The sequence below is a fragment of the Netta rufina genome (assembly GCF_964035555.1).
Source record: "Netta rufina genome assembly, chromosome: 7".
Classification (NCBI taxonomy): domain Eukaryota; kingdom Metazoa; phylum Chordata; class Aves; order Anseriformes; family Anatidae; genus Netta; species Netta rufina.
The window spans coordinates 34,961,780-34,982,875 of NC_140130.1; the positions used below are offsets into that span (position 1 = coordinate 34,961,780).

The following is a 21,096-nucleotide window of genomic DNA, read 5'->3' on the forward strand; positions in this document are numbered from 1 at the left end:
TATACTTCTTGATACTGTACATTCTTTAGCAAGGTGGTCTGAAAAATCCCCCCAAAGTATTCTGTTTTACTCTGAGATTAGTAAGAAATAACATTCAAATTTAATAATGTTATGGGGAAGAATTGCATCTTTCTTGGAGCTGCGACCTCATATTACCATCCTCAGGTTCTGCACAGGGCCTTTGCTGCTTTAACTCCAGTCCTCCTTGATCTGCTGTTGTTCCTTGGATTCCCGTCTTACTTAAATGCAGAGTGCTAAATTGTTCTCTGTTATTTGATAGTGAATCCTTATGAAATATAGATATGGCTGCTTCTGTAAATACCTGTAGACAGCCTCCAGCACTGCCTGTAGGAAAATATTTATATCTGAACTTGCTTTTCATTGTCTAAAAGGAATTACTTTTGAATTTTTCTTCTGCTGGTGGCAAACTTGGCACACGTTTTGCAAAATGTAACAAGCTGAACAAATTATAGATGAAGTAAGATTGCCCGCATGAGAGACAACCTACGTATACAAATGACAAAGAGAAAAGTGTCTGGGAGAGGATTCCTGCCAGGCGGAAGCTGGCCCAGTGTGTCTGGGGCGTGCGGCGGTGGCAGCTCGGTGGGCGGCAGCGCCTTGCTCACAGCTCCACCAGGGCCCTGCTCAGACCCTGAGTAAATCGCTTCTGCTCTCTGTGCTCTGCTTTTGAGGCTCTGTAATGGAAATCGTGCTTCTTCTCATTCCTCTGGTGAATCATACTCTAGCTTTCGAGTGGTAGTTGCAAGATGGATGAGCAGGAACCAGGCTCCTCCAACCCCTGTCTTTGCATCTGTCCTGGAGAGGTGCAGGTGTGATTTGAGAGCCAAATTACAAGTGAAGAGGGAGGTAAGATGAGAGACTCCTGTAGGCAGAGAAGAGCAATTTCACTTCCATGAAACCCCATTTGCTACTACTAGATATTCATCTTTTCAGCTCCTCTTGTCTGTCGATATTGGTACAGAAAGTCTGACTTAAAATGCAAACTCTCCTGAAATTGTATTTCTCTTATTCACCATAATGGCATGTGGATTTGTATGAATAATACCAATTTTGCTACTATACAATGAAATATCACAGAAAGTTAAACTTACTTAGAAGAGCAGTAATAAAGGAGCAGACCACTTCAGCAGAGCTATCTTTCTCTATCAAAACAGTTTTCCTACTCTTGTGGAGGAGGGAATGAGAGTTGACTGTAATGAAATTTTCATTTTCCAACCATACAAATGTGAAAAAGAGCCCTGCCTTTCTTTTAACAATGATGAGAGTTGCCCTAATTCCTGTCTGCAAGGACTACATCACCTTCTGCTGAACCAAAAGATGAGAACAAAGTTCAACAGAAGAGACTGCCTTCCACATGAAGCCTCCTCGCCTTAAAGCCTCCTCTCCATACCCACTGTTTGTTCTGTCCTGAATATTTCCTATCAGGACAGCCCCACTGGCATGACGTGATGATTTATGTGGATATGAACCAAAGGCAAAAACTGGTTCAGAAACTCAAAAGCTTCCCCAGAGACCTCTTCTTGCAAGTTCCTTTTCTAACCCAAGGTTATCTAATCTGCGTGCTCCTACCAATTAAATTTTGATTGCATATATTTCTGATCTTTCTCTCAAGCTTTCCAAGCCCCTAAATAAACCGGTTCTTAAATATTTTATATCACAACAGTCAAATGAGAAGCATCAAAACTGAAATAATTTGTCTTAAAAACAGCTGTTTCTTTTAGAAGTCTGTTGATGAAGCAAGGTCACCTGTCTTGTATGAAGAGGGGGTTCATTGAGAAGGTAATAGGACAGCTTCCCATAGCATTCCCATGATCAGTCATAGTGATACCTTACTGAGGCATGATTTGCTTGCTTCAGGGACAATATCCCTACTACCTGTAGGGCTGTCTCAATTACTGATGTTTCTGTGGTGTAATAATTTTTAATATAGGATGCCTGTTTCAACTTAAATTATCTTATCTTATTTGCACAACTTCTTTATCTGGTCAACCTAATTGTAGTTTATTTCCATGGCTCTCAGCATCGATCGTGTTGGATAACTAAAATTGATTCTGATTGCTTTAGCTAACATTGAGGCTTACAGAAGTGTTTAGCCATCAGTAAAATGTCGTGGTGTGGGATCCATAAGCTTACAGTGCAAAAAGAGTCTGGAAATTCTTGTTTTTTTTCCTTGTGACAGCATAAAGTCATTAAAGCCATAACCCAGGAGCAGCCACAGCACAGCATGAAGGATGCTGAGGATGAAGCACGGAGAGGACACGATCTTGTGCTGTTTGTGCATGTGTCTGCATCTGGGCTGTGTTCTCCAGCTCTGTTTTATTTTAGCTTTTTGGTGACTTCAGTTTGCTTCCAAGAAAGTTCAGTGTTTTTTTTTTTTCCCCTGCCATTTATCTAACACCGAGTGCTAGAACACATACGTCTTTCACTTGGAGAGTACTTCAGATGGCGATAATAATAATTATAGTTAAATTAGCTTCCTAACATCATTCTGCGTTGGGAAATCTAAAGTAAACAAGATGAAAGGCTCTCACTGGTGTGAGGAAGACAGCTTGTTTGAGGTTTGTATTGGTGTCAGGAACCTTTTTACTGCCCCATTAAATCTGTCCAGAGATCACTGCTCCTTCTGTCGGTGTGTGTGAGCCTGCTCCTGATGCTGTTGGCATGAAAGACCAAAAGTGGCAAGCGACCTGTCCTGTGACGTGTGTGCTGAATTCCATATAAACAGATTTTTTTTTGTCTTTTCTTTTCTTTCCCCTACTTGAATGCTAGCCATACCCATAAATATTGTTTTTGTGTGTTGTACTAGCATTAATAACAGCATAAGGCGAAATACCTGAAACAGATTTGAGGGCAGTTCTCTGGATTTTCAGTGAAGTAATTCGTTACATAGCGTGGGGAAAGGCAATCGCATTTAGGAAACCAAAAATAAATGGACTGACCTTCAGAAGTCTTAAGCACTGTGCTTTCAATTGAAGGGCATACTATTTAACGGAGACTCTTTAGAGCTTTTTAAAATGAAACATTTTTGGTTAAAATGGACTTCTTTGAAAAAGAGCCTTAGAAAAAAAAAATGATAAATGGTGTTGTTAAAATATCTCATTAATTTTGTGCTCGCCTTCTACTAGAGTTAGCGCCAGGCCCTTTGAAGCTGCGAAGGTTTTGTGTGTATTCTCAGTGTGCGTATCATCAAGGGGTCTCATAAATACGCCTCTCGCAAAATGAATTCCAGTTAAATTATCGTGGTCTCGGGTTCAGGTTTAGATCTGCGAGGATCCTTTTTGCTGTTCTTGCCAAGGAGGTCTCTCTGCATTCACAGGTGGTTTGTTGTTTCGTTATTTTTTGTGCTGCCTGAGTTTTGTCCTCACTGGGGCCCCGTGAGACAGGAGGCTGCAGGGGTAGCTCCTGTCCAGGCTTCTCTGCAAGGAGAACTGCCCACCTGGGCTGTCTCTGAACACAAACGTGTTGCTTTGAACCAGCCTTTTAAAATAAAACACCTTCCAGAATAACCCCCTTCCCAAACAAATACATCATTAGGGTGGTTTAGAGTATTTTTCTTTTCTCTGTGGCTTCCAAACTGGCCTTCTTGGTAAAACACGAAGCAACAAACTGAAGAACATAACCAAGTTACATTTATTTCACATCCCCAAAGTCTATTTTTTAACAATTTCGATAGCTTTGGCCCACTAAAAACGTATCTTAGGAAATAAGCTCCTCTGCGGCCTCTCCCACACACAGCACCCAGGCTGCTTCCCCCCGAGAGCCCTGCCGACAAAAGATTGGGACTCCTCCGCCATGGAAAAGTGGCATCTTTTCAATAAGAAAAAAAAAAAAAGGTCTTTTACTTCAGTGACCAGAGTTGTTTGCAGACCTGTTGTGTTTTATAGTTAGTGGGAAACTATAATGGAGCTTTATGTGGCAGCCAGTCTTGGCAGGAGTCACTGAAAAGCTAAATTCAGCTGAAAAAAGATAAATTTTTATCTTGTGAGTCCTGAAGTGGTGGCAGCTTTATTCATCAGCTCTAGAAACATGAACCAATGATTTTTTATTTACTTAATGTACATGTATACACAGTACGTGTAAGCAAAGAGAAAACTTCATTTTTACATCCCTGCAAACTGGCCTGTGAGGGGTTTCAGGCATTTTCACTAGATTAAATTCTATGAAAATGTTGTGAAAGCCAAAACCTAGTGAGAAGCTCATTTTAACCTTCTTGGATCTTTTTTTGTTCGTTTGTTTTTTCTTTTCTTTTAGCAGCTTAAACCATATAAGGAAAAAAAGTAGCAAAAAAAAAAAAAAAAAAGTGTTCTTTAACTTATGCTTCTTTAACTTGATCTCTGATTCATTGTAATGGGGAAGTGATAAACCTCCCTTAACTAGTTTTGAGTTCTCTTTGATTTTCTCACTATACATAAAGATCTTCCACTCTCCAGCTTAGAGATTTCCCTGGAAGAACATGGACAAGGCTATTTAAAACCTTATGTTTTACCCCATTGGAAAAAAGCATCGACACGTGTTGTCTCCACTGCAAGGAATTCTCCTCGTTCTGAAAATCTTCAGCGTTACTATTACTTGAGGGGATTATTTTATATTAAAATTTCCCTATCCATGTCTAATAAAGGGCCCTCTGAAACATTTGTGATTTTATTATAAAGATAATTTAAGAAAATAAGTACTTTTTGAGCATTCGCAAGCATCTTCAACTTTTCATTCGGAATTGTATTTTAGAGGAACTAGAAATAAGTTTGCATTTCAGAATTACACTGTCATTTTATATACAACGTGTTGTCTGAATAATAATGCATTGTTTCTGAAGAAGAATCAGCTTCTGTGGTTGATTTTGTTGCTGTTATTGTTTTTTTCTTTTTTCCTTCTTCTCGAATACTTCATTTCCAGTGTTTGTTTCTACTCTTTGCTAGTAAGGAAGGATGCGAAAGGGTTTGCAGTATAAGCCTTGACACTATTTCAATGAATAAATAGCTAATAATTGCACGAGGCAATGGCAGGCCCCTATGTTGCCCTTGCAGTACTTGTTGTATAAATGTAGGTTTGCAATTGCTCCTAAAGTTAAAATTGAAATTGATTTTTTTTAGACAATTAGTTTTTTTTTTTTTTCCTTTTTTTTTCTTCTTTGTATTGCTTGGAGTGGCAGAAGACAACAACGGTCTCTGAATCCAACTAAAGACTAAAAATCAACTAAAGATTAAAATTTAATACTGTTGTTAGCTAATGCTAAATAGTTAATAGGCCATATTAAAATACCTACAATACAAATATTGCCTATAAATAATTACAAATTTTTATTAGTGTTGTAATTAAGAGCATGCTGGCTGCAAATGATACCTCAAAGTGCAAAGACAATTATGAAAAGCAAGCAGAAGACTGGTAGTATACTTTTTGTAATATTAAACAGATTTTCCTGGGGATCTGAAGATGAATTTTGGAGGGGAGAGGTGTGTGTGGAGTGCAACGGAAGCGTAAGGGGACAATATGATATTGAAGAAAGAAAGGGGTTTTGATATCAAGGTAATACTAAGAAGATGGGAACAGTGCATTGTTTTATGCAGGGAAATGAAAAATAATGTTGATTAATGTGTCAAGGACCCTAAACATTCAGGTAGGAATCACTTTGGGGGCTCAGCTTAAGCTGACGTTACAGTATTAGACAGGTTTCTGTAGTTGTTATTGTAATTTTTATTTATTTTTTTTTTCTGTTTTAAACTACCATTTAATCGTGCTACAGAATTTCCTCACATTTGTGCTTCATTTGCAATTCTAACCTTGTTTATATTTCCGTATTTGTTTTTCTCCAGCAAACATTCAGGGTTTTCAGCAACCTTTCATATTTTCATTTTCACGCGTTCGGTAGACGTCGTGTGTTGAACTAGGAGACATTAAACTTTCATGTGTCCTTTCCAATCTCTCTGTGCTTACTAGGAAGACACTCGGATGTAATTAGCTCTCTCGCCAGTGACTTGCCATCTTTCCTGGCTTATGGGGACAGTCATAGAAGAAGGGTTGTGATCCTTTGGCAAGATGTTGGCACAAGAGGGAGTTGGGGTTTGCAAGCGATGTTCCTCACGTCTAGCTGATGGAGAGGAGAGGGTCACCATCCAGCACGAAGGAAACGGCAGAGAAACTCATCCATGGATGGGTATAGCTCCTGCTGTAGCTAAAGGGGATATTAAAATGCATCGGAAAGCTTAACGGGTGCTCCACTTCCCTTTTTTCATATGCAAGGGTGCCATAAGGATTTCTTCAGGTATGAAATTCGTCGTTTGGCTGTTGCAGCCATGTCTAGTAACTTAAATTACACCTCAAAAGGGCACATAAACAGCACTGATCAAAGCTATTAGGTGGTTATAGGAACCACAGAGTTGGAAGGAAGCAGAGGTTGGACATTTACTGGTGGTTTATGTGAAAGGGGCTAGATTGCAAATACATGGATAGTGTTGTAATGTGAGGGAAATGCACATTCGTGTTTGCAAAGCAATGGGCAGTGCAGAGTCATCGAGTGAGAGGCCATCCGTAACCAGGTACAGAGGCTGCCTTCAGCTCTCCCGAGCCTTTAGGAGCCATCCCCAGGCCCTTTGGAGAAGCGATGGACTAAAATTACACCTGCAGTCTAGGCTTCAGTAGCCAATTTAAAAAAGATTACATTTCAGTGGAGCATCGCTTTGCCTGATGACATCGTGAGTGGAAATAGGCCTGAAAGTGGGCTACTGGAAGTCTTCCAGCAGGCACAGGCTCTTCATGGTGTCTGTTCTGTAGAGTGCCTGTTATACATGGTCTTGGCAGTGATTGTTTTGCCTTTCCTTTTTCTTTTGAGATGATCCAGTCTTATTTACATTCCACAGCAGTAACCATTATCTTTTATGCAGCCACTGCTTCTGTTCATGGTGTAGTTTTGTAGGAAATTCTCTTGATGCAGTGGATCAGCGGATCAGGTGGCCCTTCCCTTTCAGGTTCATCGTTTGCATACACCTAAAAACCCATCAGAGACGGTTGTGTAGTGTACAATAAAACAAATGCCTCTGCCTGGACAGGATCAGCTCTGTAGGAGTTTAGCTATAAACTCCACTACATAGGAGAAAAACATATTGAAGGAGTGCTTATCTTGTGGAGTTTGGGGGCTGGAGAGTAAAGAGGAGGGCTTATAATGCACACGGATAACCTGATGGCATCTTGCATTTGGTCTCAATTACTTGGCCTGATGCAGCAATAAATATTTTAAATTGAAAATAATAAAGATCTTAAAGCTAAACAATAAAAACAATAACTCTGTGCTGTACTTAGAAAGAACAGAAATTTACTGGATGTTGTGTCATGCCATGCATGATATAGAATAACCTTGAGTACAGCACAGAAAGGTGAATTTACAGTTTCATCAAACCGTATATAAAATCGTTTATTTTTTGAATAATTCTCTTTTTTTTTTTTTTCTTCATTAAATATCAGAAAAGGTGTGGATGCTGTTACCATATCCAGTCAACACGTCTTTAGCAGATAGTCCCAGAAGGAGCATGAGCACAGAAAAATGTCACTTTGGGGTTGGAGCTTCCAGTAGCAATAGAAGGGGTTTTTCATAATAATATGCTTTTGAGTCCTGACTGATACTTTCATGTGCCAGAAAGAAAGGTTAAACTTTCTGTGTCACTTCTTATGTTTTCCATGGTTTGAGAGAGGGAGGTTTGTTATCCTGTTTTCGTGGAATTTACTGGGTTTAGTTGGTTTATTTATTTATTTATTCAAGCATCACAGTATCTGAAAATACCACTCAATAAATTTAAACTTGGGCTTAGGCTGCGATGCTCAGTATAATGATTTTCAGAGATTTCTTCCCTGAGCATAGTATTGACTTCCCAAATGCAAATACTGATACTGTGTGATATTTTTAGCAGTAGTTTATTACCTTCCAAAGCCTTTAATGCCTGAGCAATTTTTATATGAAAAAATATGTTGCAAAATCTTCAATGAAGTTGGTGATAAAACTATGAAATTGGATATCGAAACTTTTCAAGATTTTTTTTTTTTGTTTTCTTGACAGAATTTTGCGTATCGATGAATTTAAACAATAGAAGTCTATTGACTTTCTTACATGGAGCTCTCTAACAATACCGTGTTTTGATAGCAAGTATTATGTTGCCCTATCTTAAATCCTTGACCTTTTTATATTTTTGTCTTTGGTAGGGAAGTTTTGTTGCCTGCATGACTGCCATTTTAAGGCAAATGGAGGACTATCACTACGCTCATTTAATCAAGACTTTTGGAAAGATGAGGTCAGATGTTGTGGTAAGTCTTCTATCTCTCCACAAGAGAGCTTAGTTTGTGTTTGTATTTCTTTCCTATTTTTTAAATATACTTATGAAGTGTGGACAAAATGTTTAAAGTTACAAATGTAATCTAAAAGTAATTAATAAAGCAGTGTGACATTTTCTGAATTTGCAAAGGACCAAATTAACCTTCCTGCCGCACACAGAAATGCAGCTCATCTCTGGAGCTGTTCAATATTTTCAACGCAAGCTCTGAGACATTAGATGTAAGGTAATTAAAAGAAAGTATTAGGAAATAGTAATTCCAAGTCATTACTAAAAATCTGTTTTGTTTAAGGAGAGAGGGGGAAAAAAAAAGCTTTCTTGAGGAAAAGAACTTCTAGCATTAAATCTCCCAGATGTCCCAATTTTCTTCATTTGTTTAAATAGCTTTTACTTGCAGACCTGCTAGCTTTAAAATTTATACAAAGCATTTTAACCTTAAAGATGCCCTCAGTTGTTAAATAAGCAATAATAATTGAAATTTGTCTTCTCGTGGTCGTTCAGTAGTCTAACTAATCCTACAACACAACTTAATTAGAGCATAATAGAAGAGAGTTTATAGCTAAGGAGATAACTCTCTAATGACCTGAAACTATCATTGCCATATGGCAAGTGCATGCTGCAAAGTAGTGACCAAACTTGTTGGCTGAGATCCATCAATTAGCAGATGACCTGAAGTCTGATCAGCAGTATTACATTGCCCACTCTGCTGCAGGGGATTCTGTTCGGCACTTCAGGCAGCTTTCATCTCTGCTTTAATCTTCAGGGTGGCCTTCGTTTAGATTGCCTTCTTCCTTCTGGACCCAATGGAACAAAACCCATGGTCTTCTGTTTGTGTAATTTCTTTGTTTGGACTTTCCAGTTTTCCTTATTGCCTTTAATTTTTGTTCTCCTTACCTCTGCTTCTGTTCTGCAAGACTTGAGCTCTTTGCCTGGTGCCAATTTTCAGATCAGGTGCTAGAGCCTCTGTTGCTCAATGTATTTGTATCTGATGTAGAAGAGTGAAGTACAGAGCTGAAGATTCAGGAGAATGAAGACAAAGCCCAACTGCAAAGACCTGAAGAAGAACATCATGATATTAAATGGTTGCTTCCCAATTAGTCTGCTTTGGCTTCTTTAAGCACGTCCTTGGATAAATTTTTTCCCCCACGTGGTTTTCCAGTAATAATCATACAATAATTCAGGTTTGAAAAGACCTCTAAGATCACCCAGTCCAACCTTTAACCTAGCACTAATGTCCAACACTAAACCTTACTTCTAAGTCCTAAATATACACGTTTCTGGAAGACCTCCTGGGATGGCAACTCAACCACTTCCCTGGGCAGCTTATTCCAGTGCTGCACAACCCATTCAGTAAAGACATTTTTCCTAATATCCAACACAAACCACTCCTGGTGCGACTTGAGGCCGTTTCCCCTCGTCTTACCACTTGGTGCTTGGGAGAAGAGCCCAATCCCCACCTCGCTATAACCTCCTTTAAGGTAATTGTAGAGGGTGAAAAGTTCTCCCCAGAGCCTCGTTTTCTCTGGGCTAACCAACCCCAGCTCCCTCAGCTTCTCCTCTTAAGACTTGTTCTCTAACAGCGAAGCATTCCCTAGCTAGATGTATCTGGTTCAGTGAAATTATGTTTTTATTTGTAGAAAAGGCATGAGTTAACACTCCTGGTTAATGAAGGCAAATATTTTTGTAGTTTTAAAGTGGTTCAAGCCACGTAGCTCTGGAAAAGGCGAACTGATTACAGGGTTTTATAAGGAAAAGGTAAAAGCAGTTTGCTCTCTAACCTCGTAATGATAAAATGCAGAGAAAGAAAATTGGTTAGGAAATTGTGATTATTCTAACGGAATTAAAAGTGTTTATTTAAAAGTAACTTTTTTGTAAATTGTCTGAGGTGATTCTCTAGGGTCAGATCTTTCTTGGTGAAAACAAGAGAGTATTTATGCATTTGAAGTTTGGCAAGTGATCTATTTATAATTGCTTGTTTTAAGAGAGTGATTTATATGCTATGCAGTGCTTTGGGATACATGATGAATCACTTTTTTCCTTTGTCCTTACTCCCTGTATATTCATCCTGTTCTGCGTGTTCTTGGGTTTTGTGGATGGGCTTATTCCATATTATTAAAATCTTATTTTCCATCAGCATATATGCTGTTTGATTGCTTATTTTCTGCTTGTTACGCCACCTGACTGTGGTTTGTAGGAACAGATATGCTAATCCAAGCTTAGTCAGTTGGTGTAATAGTTCTTGTACCTTTACAGAAATGTATCTTTTAAATGTTTTAATGATGCTGTTGATTAAATGATGATGCACATTAGTGGAAATTAAAGTATGTAGTAAGCTGGTGAAACACTGAATAGGTAGTGTGCTAGTGGTAAGTAATAATATCTTAAATTGACTTTAAAATGTAAATAATATAAATGAAGGTCAGAGGTGTAATGGCAATACATTGTAAATCTTGTGATAAAAGGAAACCTCAGTGAATAAACTACCTTTTTTACACAAAAAAACTCACCCCCATTCACTCATCATGTAGGACAAAAGGATGAAGATACAACCCAATTTCTCTGTATGAAAAAAGATAGATAACCTTTTCAGTGAGTAGCAAAAAGGGAATTACAGTTCTCTTAAGTATTTATTCTTCTATGGGATTTCAGTGTTAATTCAAAGCCCACATCTTGTTCAGTACAGGAGGGTTTGCTAGCTCTCCCAGGAGCATTGCCTTCCTTACCTCTATCGGTGCTGAGGTTCAGATTTTCCCATGTTCCTCTTAACGCTTTTGTTTTCTGTCTGTCTTCAGCGGTGGGATGCTACTGAACTATATATATTACCTGATATCGTGTGCTTTGGGTGGAAAGCAGGCCCTTCTCTCCTTAGTTTTAACTTTTTAATGCTTTTTTTTCCACATTTCTTTTTAGTCCCACCACCATTTTTGAGCCTTCTGCTAGTGCTCTTTGCCTCTCTTGAGAGTTTAGATCCAAACTGATTTCATTTGAACCCAAAGTCCCTACATACGGAGCTGGTAGCTGCCTCTCCTATTACAGGGTATTTCATCTAACCACAAAGGCATAAGAAAGTAGTGATTTAAAACTGAAACTAAACACATTCAAACAAACACACAGCGTTTTCTTCATTTTTTTTCATTTTAAATGATGAACTTAAGTGAAGCTGTGGATGCTTCCTCACCATTTGAAACCCTTATATCTTTCTTCAGCATGTGCTCATGCTTAACCAGAAGTTATAAGCTTGGTGCTGGAACTGCTAGATGAAACTTTATGGCCTGTGTTAGGTAGGTGTCAGTTTTAGATTATTATAATGGTCTTTCTTGGCCTTAAAATGTTAGAAGAGATGAGCTGGAATGTGATGAAACCAGTCTTATCTCTCCCTGTAGAATATACTGTTTAGGTTCAATTTTAGAAGCTGTTCGGATTAAGGTGTTTCTTTTCAAAGAGGAATTTGTTATTGTCAAGCCTGCTATCATCCTGAGATGAAACGCCATCCACGATCAGTGGGGTTATTTCTGGAGCTAACTGATTTCACTTCCTTTTTTTACTTGGTAGACTTCAGATTCAGTTGTTTGAGGAATTTGTGACATTAGTTGACAAAAAGAAAGTCTAATGTTTTGCTCTGTTGAATATTTTAAGAAATATTCCTCCTAAAGGCATTCGAGATTTTGTCCTGGGGTCAGTGAAGTGAGTAGGAAGATGAGCTCCATATAATGTTTAGGATCACCATCTGGTATACCTCCATCCTTCCCCTTAAAATCCCCTAGGACTTTGAGTTGTGGTGTGAGTGTAGGACTTGGAGTTCCCATGGTGGTGGGACCCCTGCATGGGGCCTGTCTGGGGGCAGCCTCCATGATGGAGCTCAGTGGGGGTTCAGCCAAAAAGCCTCTGTCACATCCTACCCTGTTACAAGGCTGAGCCTGCTCTGGTTTCTTTCTGTAATTTGATGGAAATTATGAATGGTTCCCATCTATTGTGAATTCTACTTCCTTGGGACAGTGAACAGGATCTGTATCAGCAGTTGGCAAGACATCAAGAGTTGCCTTGTTCCTTTAGTACATTTTTTCAATCATCTTTCAAATGTTCAGGATAATTTGTTCTGATTCTAGGTATACTGAAAATAAACAGGCTGTACAGCAACACAGCATGGACTGGTAGCTCCCCCATCCATTCCCACTCCCCATGCAAAAGCTGGATTTTGCTCCTTGTAAGGAGTTATCCCATTTAAACCATTTACTTTTTTATATGAAAAATAGAATTAAAAAGAGCATAGGATTGAGAGTACATGAAATACAGGTAAGCATCAGAAGCTGTTTAGCTGATGAATAATTACATTAGTTACTAGAGTGCATTATTTAAAGTACCTGGGTGAAAGTAGGACTATTAAAATGCGAATATCGGTAGATAAAAATGTAGGGCTGAATCAGCAAAGCAGCTCAGCCCCGTGTAGGACAACGTTTAAGGTCAGTGACAAATACGAATCATCCAAAAAAAAAAGGAAAATTCATCCAGTGTCACATGCAGCTTGATCAGCAAATTATGCAGAGGTTCAACAGCCCAAACCAGCAGCAAATGAAGTAGTGGTGGGGTTTGCTGCAGGAAACCAAGACAGTATGCGTCTGTAGTCACAAAATAGCAGGAAAAAAAGCCACTGTGAGCTCAGATCTCTCTTGGATAGGTGATGACCCTTCCTATGGTGCCACTTCCACAGAAGCGTTGGGTTGCTGAGCTGTGAAGCAGCCCCAGCAGAAAGCAGATCCCCCAGCGCGGGAAGGGAGCAGGCACCTGGTATAAATACCAAGCAGTGCTTGGGCAGCAAAATATGCAAGGTGATCATTAGGAATTATGTAACTCTCTCACCAAACTCGTGAAAAATGAGCAGCAAAGTATGCAGTTTGATCTGCTAAATGAAGACACATTTTCCTGAGCCGTGTGTGTCTGGGCTGAGCTGTGCCTTACGCACCGGTAACATCTCATTAACCACAAGCACTTGGAAATTTCACCTCAGTTCTGTTAATGTCAAAACATCTTTTTTGATGTTGTTGTGTTGGGAGTGGTTTTGGTGAAAGAACATGGCAGTTTACTGAAGTAAAGTCGTAGATTTGGGGGGAAAACATGCCTTGTGGCTGCTGTTGGCCCTCTTCGGCCTGGGTCCTGGGCAGGTGCTTGTGCGGCCCCACAGCAAACCCTGCACCATGCACAGGGCCCGGCTGAGCAGCCAGGAGCTTCACATCCCTTCCTGATCCCTGTATTGTGCCCTCAGGGTCTCTGCATCTCCCTGTTTCACACCAGTGATGAATTTCAAGCCAGGAAAAATGTTTTAAAAGAACAACGAGTCATAAGATAATATCTAGCAAAGACGCTGGCTCTCGCACATGAAGAAACCCGTGTAAGAGCAGTAACTTCTTATTTGTTTCTCACTGAAAAGGTTACATAAAAAAACAGCCTTAGTTTGAAGCCCACTGAATGTAATTTTTTTTTTTTTTGTAGACATTTGACATTTTAAAAGATAGACAATATTAATACAGTTACCGAGGAGCTGTAGCAAAGGAAAAGTATTTTAACCTTGGATGAGAATAAAAGTTCATTTTTATCTCTGCGTGAAGTGAATCAAGGACTGCTTGCATTAAGCTCCTTTTTTTTCCCCTCTCTCTATCTTACTGTGGACATTTGATATCACTTAAATTGTTAGATAGCAATTATAGATTCCCAAATTGTAGAAGATGATTTACATTGTAAAGTACATCAGGTTTCTGTTCCAAAGAGATGTTTGTTTATATCTGGGTAGAAATAAATTGGTTTGTGCTACTAAATTAACTTTGTTCTGGGTCAGATTTTCACTTGCAGAAGCAATTACTGCTGTTCCCTTTAGGGAGAAAGTCTCTCGTAGCTTCTTGATGGCCAAACCAGAAGCAGTGTTACCAGCTACTCGAGGTCGTGGGTAACACAACACTCACCTGAATCCATTTCTGAGCTGTGGCTTAAAAACAAAACAAACCAAAACATAATTTTGTTTTCAGCAAAGGAAAATTTCAACAGGATGTACTTGAAGAGAAGGAAAACTCAGCAACTGGTGGCAGGAAGTATTTTCAGTCTAATTATCAGATTAAAATTAACGCCTTACTCTTTTTAGCTTTTTTACGTATGTTTTTAACTATTTTTTACTTCCAAAAAGGTCAAGTATATGCCAGGCATGTGTTGCTACGTGTGTGCTGCAATACAGTCTGCGTGCACAGAGAGAGACTCAGTGCATGCACCTACAGTATAGAAAAGAAAACATTTTTTCAGCAAAAGCTTCCTTTTCATAGCTTCTTCCTCAGTAATACAGTGAGTCCTTCACGATGTAGGATTGCCATTGATACCACTTCTGAAAAGCTTAAACGGAATCATTGCAGAATTTATATACATCGTATAGAAATATGACTTAGTAAAATTTATTTTATATGAATAATGGCTTTTTTTTATGAAGCAGAACAATAAAGCACCTCTTGAATCTAGTCATTAATAACTGACACTATCACTTGTGGTTTTTTTGATCTATAAGAGGAGTCTTTTCCAAATATTTTCTCTTGTTTTAGGATTTTCTGATGGAAACATTCATCATGTTCAAGAATCTCATTGGGAAGAACGTCTATCCCTTCGACTGGGTTATAATGAACATGATGCAGAATAAGTAAGTACAGAGGGAAAAGCTCTGTGGCTGACTGAGATGGCTGTTTCACGTTTGATCTGAAACAACAGTGTTGCTTGGAAACAGTAAAACACAATGCAGCAGCTAGGGTTTTTTCGTTTCCTTCTGGGATGCAAATAATTATTTGAAAATTGCCTTTTCAGGAGGATGCTTTAAGGGCCTGGTTTGGGGCTCCCCAAATTAAGGGTGGCATCATTCAGAGAGCCAAATTTTGGAAGAGGCTGCCGATTCAGTAGGGAACTACACATATCTTATGATAATGAATTTATTCCTTTGGAGATCAATATGTTTCGCATATGACCTCAAAAACTAGTGGTTACTGTATGCTGACACGGAGTTATATTCTCAGATGTTTTCAATGATATTAACAAGACAGAACTGAAAGGGCATTTATACCCAGATTCCATCAGCCTGGTAATGAAGAGACAAGCTGTAAATATTTCTAATCCCCGTTTTTTTGCTCATAATTGCAGCATTGTCATTACTGAACACGCCTTTATGTAATATTTTATGTTTGTGACATTCATTAAGAGCATCAAATGCTTTAATGTGTACTGTGATGAAAGTATAAGGAAAAACATTTTATTTACTAGTTGCCTGGAGAAATCTCTGATGTGCTCACTGGTAGCTACCGGGGCTATAAAGTTGCCAGTGTTTACTTACATAAAATCCTGTACTACACTTCCTACTTTCATTATAAAAATTCACCATAATTTTAATCCCAGCTTCTGAAGTTGTCTTAATCACCTAATAAAATCCACTCCTAGTAAACGTGAGGTAGATGCAGCCATCTTTTGAATCACATCCATGGGCTGTGGATGCACGTTCCTGTGCGGCTGTAGCTCGCAAAGCACCTGCTGTTTTAAAGCCAAGAACCCTTTGAGATTGCTTGATGGGGAAGATCTGAAGCCCGTTGGGTTTCTTTCTCGTTTAAAAAAAAAATTTGAAAGCAGTTTTGCTTCAGGAACTCCAACTATCTGGAGGATTTTGTTGCAGGTGCTTTGGAAACCCTTGCAGCATATGTTCTCTGGCATCCCTTCAGGAAGGAGAGCACCCCTGTGCTCCACTTAGTTCTGGGGGAGGTTGAAATGTGAGCAGCAAGGTCTGTGCTCGGACACCAGTGCCAGCAAACCAGGCACACGGTGGTCTGAACTGGGGCGGTGGCTCTTTCCCCAGATCTGATGGAGGCGGGTATTCCTCAAATTACCTTCACAGTATTGCCAGATAACGTCTTAGGGTTCATTTGGGTGCAATTCTGATCTCAATTGTTTGTTTTAAAACTGTAGAATTCCAGTCAGAGAAATGTATAAGCAAAAGTATAGAAAGAGCGTTTCCCTCCCCCACGTTTTTCCTTTAAAGTGCAAAGGGATCCTTAGCAGGCAGCTTCTCCCTTGGAAAATTTGGAGTAGCACTCATGTGATGCCCTCAGTTAGGCCTGGGGCTTTGATTTCCTGATCCTTCGAGTACCGTCTGGTCTTTTTGCCGAGCTGAACAGCGAGTCCTGGAAAAGCAGGAGCAGGATGTGCTGTGATGATCTTCGCCTCTTCCTCTCTTCCTGGGTAACTGCAGTACCCATATAATGTTTGAGTAGCATTTAAAGGGTATTTGGGGTTTTGTTTGGTTTGTTTTTCATTTTCTTCAAGGCTTTCTGGTGTTGATGAATATCCGCAGCAGTGCTAAGGGGGTTGTTCATCTCTAATTTACAAGTTCATTTTCATTACACCAGCTCATTTGGTAAATGCTTCTGAATTGATTTGAGTGCTTTTCATTTTTCCTGTTGAAGTTAATGTGGTTTCCAAAAACAGGAAGCGGCATTGTAAAATACCTTTTTGTCCATCTGCTCCATTTATTTTCACACCTATAAACTTTTATTGAAGGAAAAGAGAAAAAATTAAGACCAAGTTCTGTCTTTTTAAAGCTCCTCTCAGTAGAACTGGCTCGGAGCGCGCCGTTCCGTGTCCCTCTGACAAAACACCTCTGCAAATTATTGCTGTGACACAAGCCAAACGAAGTGAACTAATTTTTAATTATATCGAGAATGTTTTTGAGCTCGGTTGTTTCTCTGCGTGAGGTACATCTGGGAGCAGAAAACAAAGGGAAAAGGACTGGCTTCATGTGGAGGTCAGACCTCCGGGCCCTTTCTGTGGGCATGGAGAGAAGAGGGAAGGCAGCGGCTGCACCTTCTAAGGGACGCCTTATCATGTAGTACTACGCTTTGCTCAGCCTTATTTCCTAACAGGACTCTTGTGTGCAGAAATACACGCTCACCCAGGCACATTTATTACTCTCATGCTGCTTACTTGGTTCTTACATCTTTGGTGCAGTGCTTCCAGACGTGAGTGCTGCATCCATCCCATCCCGTCCCGGGCTGTGCTGGGCCATGTCAGGGTTGCCTCCCAGGCCCAGCAGGCCTTTGCTTCAGTAACACAGGTAGTCATGCCACATTACCTCCTATCTAAAATGAACACAGAAGCCTTCATATCTAATGAGATAATTGTTATGTTTTTGTTTTTAGATGTGTCACTTAATTCTACCTACAGGCCTCTAATCTAATTTAAAACAGCGCCCATACTTCAGCAAAACGATTTGTTAATCAGGACACAAAGGTTTTGAATGGTGCTGATCTCATGTAAGGCTGCAGGCCTTTGGTTTGCCCCCAGGATGTTCCAGGTGGCATTGTTTGGTGTGTGATGCTCACGTGGGGGTTCATCGGGTGCCATGCAGTGTGAGTTTTTGGAGAGGGGGAGAAGAGCCCTTCCAAAGTGACAGTGTGGCTTTCCCTTTCATTGTCGGATTGAGCTCCAGGTCAGCTGCTGTTGTTCAGTGAACAACAATGCCTGTGCAACAGAGATGGAAAGAAAAATTGATGACTGGAAAGGAAAATTGATGAGTGGGTGGCAGTAGGTCATAGCATAGTAGGCCATAGCATGGAGGCAGGTGGGTGGAAAGAATATTCAAATCATATTTAATTAAGTCTTGATCCACATGTGGACTTGAAATGGCCATTGCTTTCAGTTCAATTTAAAGGAGAGAGAATGCAGAGGGGCTGGAAGAGCACAAACACTCTTCAGATACACAAAATTTCACAGCAGAGCAGATGGGAACAGTCTTCTCGGAGCCACGTGGAATTATGAATGTAAGAAATTGCAGCCATAAAGCGCGGCAAGGCACATTCAGGTTTGAGGCTGGGGGAAATACTCCAGCAGCCAGCGCTGCAACGCATTGCTCGGGGCGGTTGCAGAGTCTCCAGCAGCAGAGGTATTTAAAAACAGTTTGACAAGCATCTGTTAAGCTGCTGGTTATAATCTGGGGAGAAGGGGAATGGACTAAATGATCTCTCGAGAGTTGGCAGAGCCCTGTCACTCTGCCTGCCTCCGCTGGTGGATTCTAGGCTGCAACTTGGAGGTGAACTTTGCGACTGCAACTTTCATTTCCAGCAAGAGGTTTTAGACATGGTGAACTGTTAGCGAGCTGCTAAATGTATTCATGATTGCATTAGCTAAAAATAAGATCGAGCTGAGGTAACTTTAAAAGAAAATGCTACTCGTCTTCAATATTGCTGTTGGGAGTTACAAATACATCCACTGAAGATACTTGGACACCTTTAAATTACATTTACAGCAAGGTTTATGTGTTTTAATACTTTCAGGAAGGGTTATTCCTATCAAGGTAAAGGCATCATACTACGAGATTAAAAGAAAGTGTTTTTATCAGCTCTGTCAACAGCTACTATATGATAGCTGCTTTGTACTGACCCAAAGGATGCTGCATAGTGACATTTGGCCCTGCTCTGCAGCCACTGCATTATTTCATCTCTGCGATGAACGCTGACAGCTGTGCTTAGCAGTTGCAAAGAGTCGGGAGCTTTTCCTCTGTGTCAGGATGGAGACCTGGAGAGCTTCGCAGGCAGCTTCTTCATTCCATGATGTCCTGCAAAACAAGGCACTCCGGTAGTTTTATCTGCAAGTAATTTGAAGAAAGCCATTTGTCGAAGCATCAGCAGGGATTTCAGGTTGCTTGTATTTTTTTCCCCTCTAAATCATATTTAGAAATGATTCAGAAATGTTTTAGAAATTATTTTAACTGTTGTCAGCAGCTGACAACTTAAACTAGGCTCCTCTTAAAACCGCTAAGTCAGAACACATAAACAGCTCCTCTTTACGTTTTTGTAAATGAAAATAATTTAATCTTTGCTCTTACTTCTGGCATTTGAGACGATCGGTTCCTTTGGTAGACCTTATGATATATTCATTTCGAGCTGCTACTTTCATCTGCAACTGTTCCTCTGGAAGCGGCGTTGCCTATGAAAAATGAATTTGATGTTTCCTGTTCTATTTTTTGTGTCTAATGTCCACATTTACATAAAATCCGTGGTTGTTTTGCCTTTTGAAGTCGGAGGAAAAGGGATAAGATGCTTCTCAGCGAGAAGGAGGTTTCTGGTGCCTACATGCCTTTTTTCCAGAGGAATTACATCTTGCATTGCCCAGGGAATCTGGAGGCTGTTACCTGCTCTCCTCCAGTGCTGCGCTGGCTTTGCAGGCGGGTGGAGGTGGGTTTCCTCCTGAAAACCTACTCCAGAATTTTAATTAATTTTCTGCCTGATAAAAAAAATATATATATAATCTTGGAAAGAGGAGGAAGGACGATCGGGGAGATCCGTCTGACAAACACGTACCTTTGTGTCCTGCTGCTGGAGTGGATTGCAACGCACGTGTTTATTTTGGGAACTGGCAGGGAGATGTGGGCTGCTCTGCTACGTGGTTGTCACAGCAGTACCTGGCCGATCTCTGCGGCGACTTTGGAAGGAACTTCAGCCGTGTGGGTGCCTGTCCATCAGCAGCGTGCAAGCCCCGGGCTGCTTACGGACAGAGGAAAGTTTTGTGCAACTCTGAGCCTTGATGTCTAATCCAGGCTGCAGTCGCCTGAGAGTTATTCCCACTGACAAGTAACCCAAAGCCAAAATAAAAGTGCTTTTTAGGTTACTGAAGTTATGCTTAATTATTGAAGTCATGCCGTAATCGGCTGTGCTTTATACAGGCGTATAGAAACTAAAACACCCCTGGTTTTTAATAACTGTATGAAAATAAGCTCTTAGTTCTTACGTAATCGGCCAGTCAACTTGCATCTGTCAGATGAGGTGCCAGGGAAAAAGCCTGAATTTAAAGTCTGCGTCAGGCTGCTGATGGGTGGAGTTGGAGTTCACAACAGGGGGAAAGAGTCCAAAGATTCTGGACAGAACTAAAAAAATAATAATAAAAAAAATAAAATTTTTTTAAAAAATTAAAAAAGCGGGGCCAGATTTGTATCACACATGGGGTAGGTGGAGAAAGAAGCACAAAAACAACTTGTGAAATTTCCTTCGTTTTCTGAAAACCTGCACATATTCAGTTCAAACCTGGATTGATACAATATTCATAGTGATTATTGGTAGGCATGGTGTGAAAGACTGCACTTATATCTGGGGCATGGATCATTCAAGTATTTACTCAGTGTTTGTTATTGTGGGATATAGAAACTGTTTTACATTTCCAGATAGGATGTTGGGAGGAAGACAGTGCTTGAAATGCAATTATATTTTAAGAAGAGTCTGAGCAGTTGGAAAAACTCCAACAGAAAGGAATTGGCACCGTTTCCCTGACTATTCATATACTTTATACATTGATCTCTGCTTACTTATTTAGAAAGTTGAAGAGCTCAGACCCGCAACCTGAACAACTAAATAATTTTATTTAGGGATGCAATGAAATAAGCAATTGAATGTGAGCAATTTTGTTGCTTTCTTTGGTGGCAAATATTTCTCTGTGTAGGCAAAAACCACTCCTGGCAATGTACAGGCAGAGGGTAACATCTTTCAGTGCGTGTCGCTTTTTCAGGATCCAGTTTTCAGAACCCGTGCGTGTGCCCAGAAATTCATTCTTCATTTATAAATGAAATAGATGAGTGCACATGGATAAATGCTATGAAGATCCTGCAGATTTGTTTCTGCATACGGAGGGCGTTTTTTTGTTGTCCATAAAACCTGGTTGCGTAATGCACTGACCTTTTCAGCAAAGACCTTGCAGGATTTTTGCT

At 40.0% G+C, this 21,096-nt stretch overlaps 1 protein-coding gene across 2 annotated transcripts in view; it reads left to right on the forward strand.

Annotated features, from left to right (window-relative positions):
- The window catches only part of DOCK1 (dedicator of cytokinesis 1), a 258,125-nt gene that overhangs the window by 126,969 nt on the left and 110,060 nt on the right, over positions 1-21,096 (forward strand). For both annotated transcript variants that reach the window (XM_084289957.1, XM_084289958.1), the window contains exons 28-29: positions 8,209-8,310; positions 14,912-15,006. In XM_084289957.1, the coding sequence (XP_084146083.1) occupies positions 8,209-8,310; positions 14,912-15,006 (197 nt within the window). The remainder of the gene's footprint in view (positions 1-8,208; positions 8,311-14,911; positions 15,007-21,096) is intronic.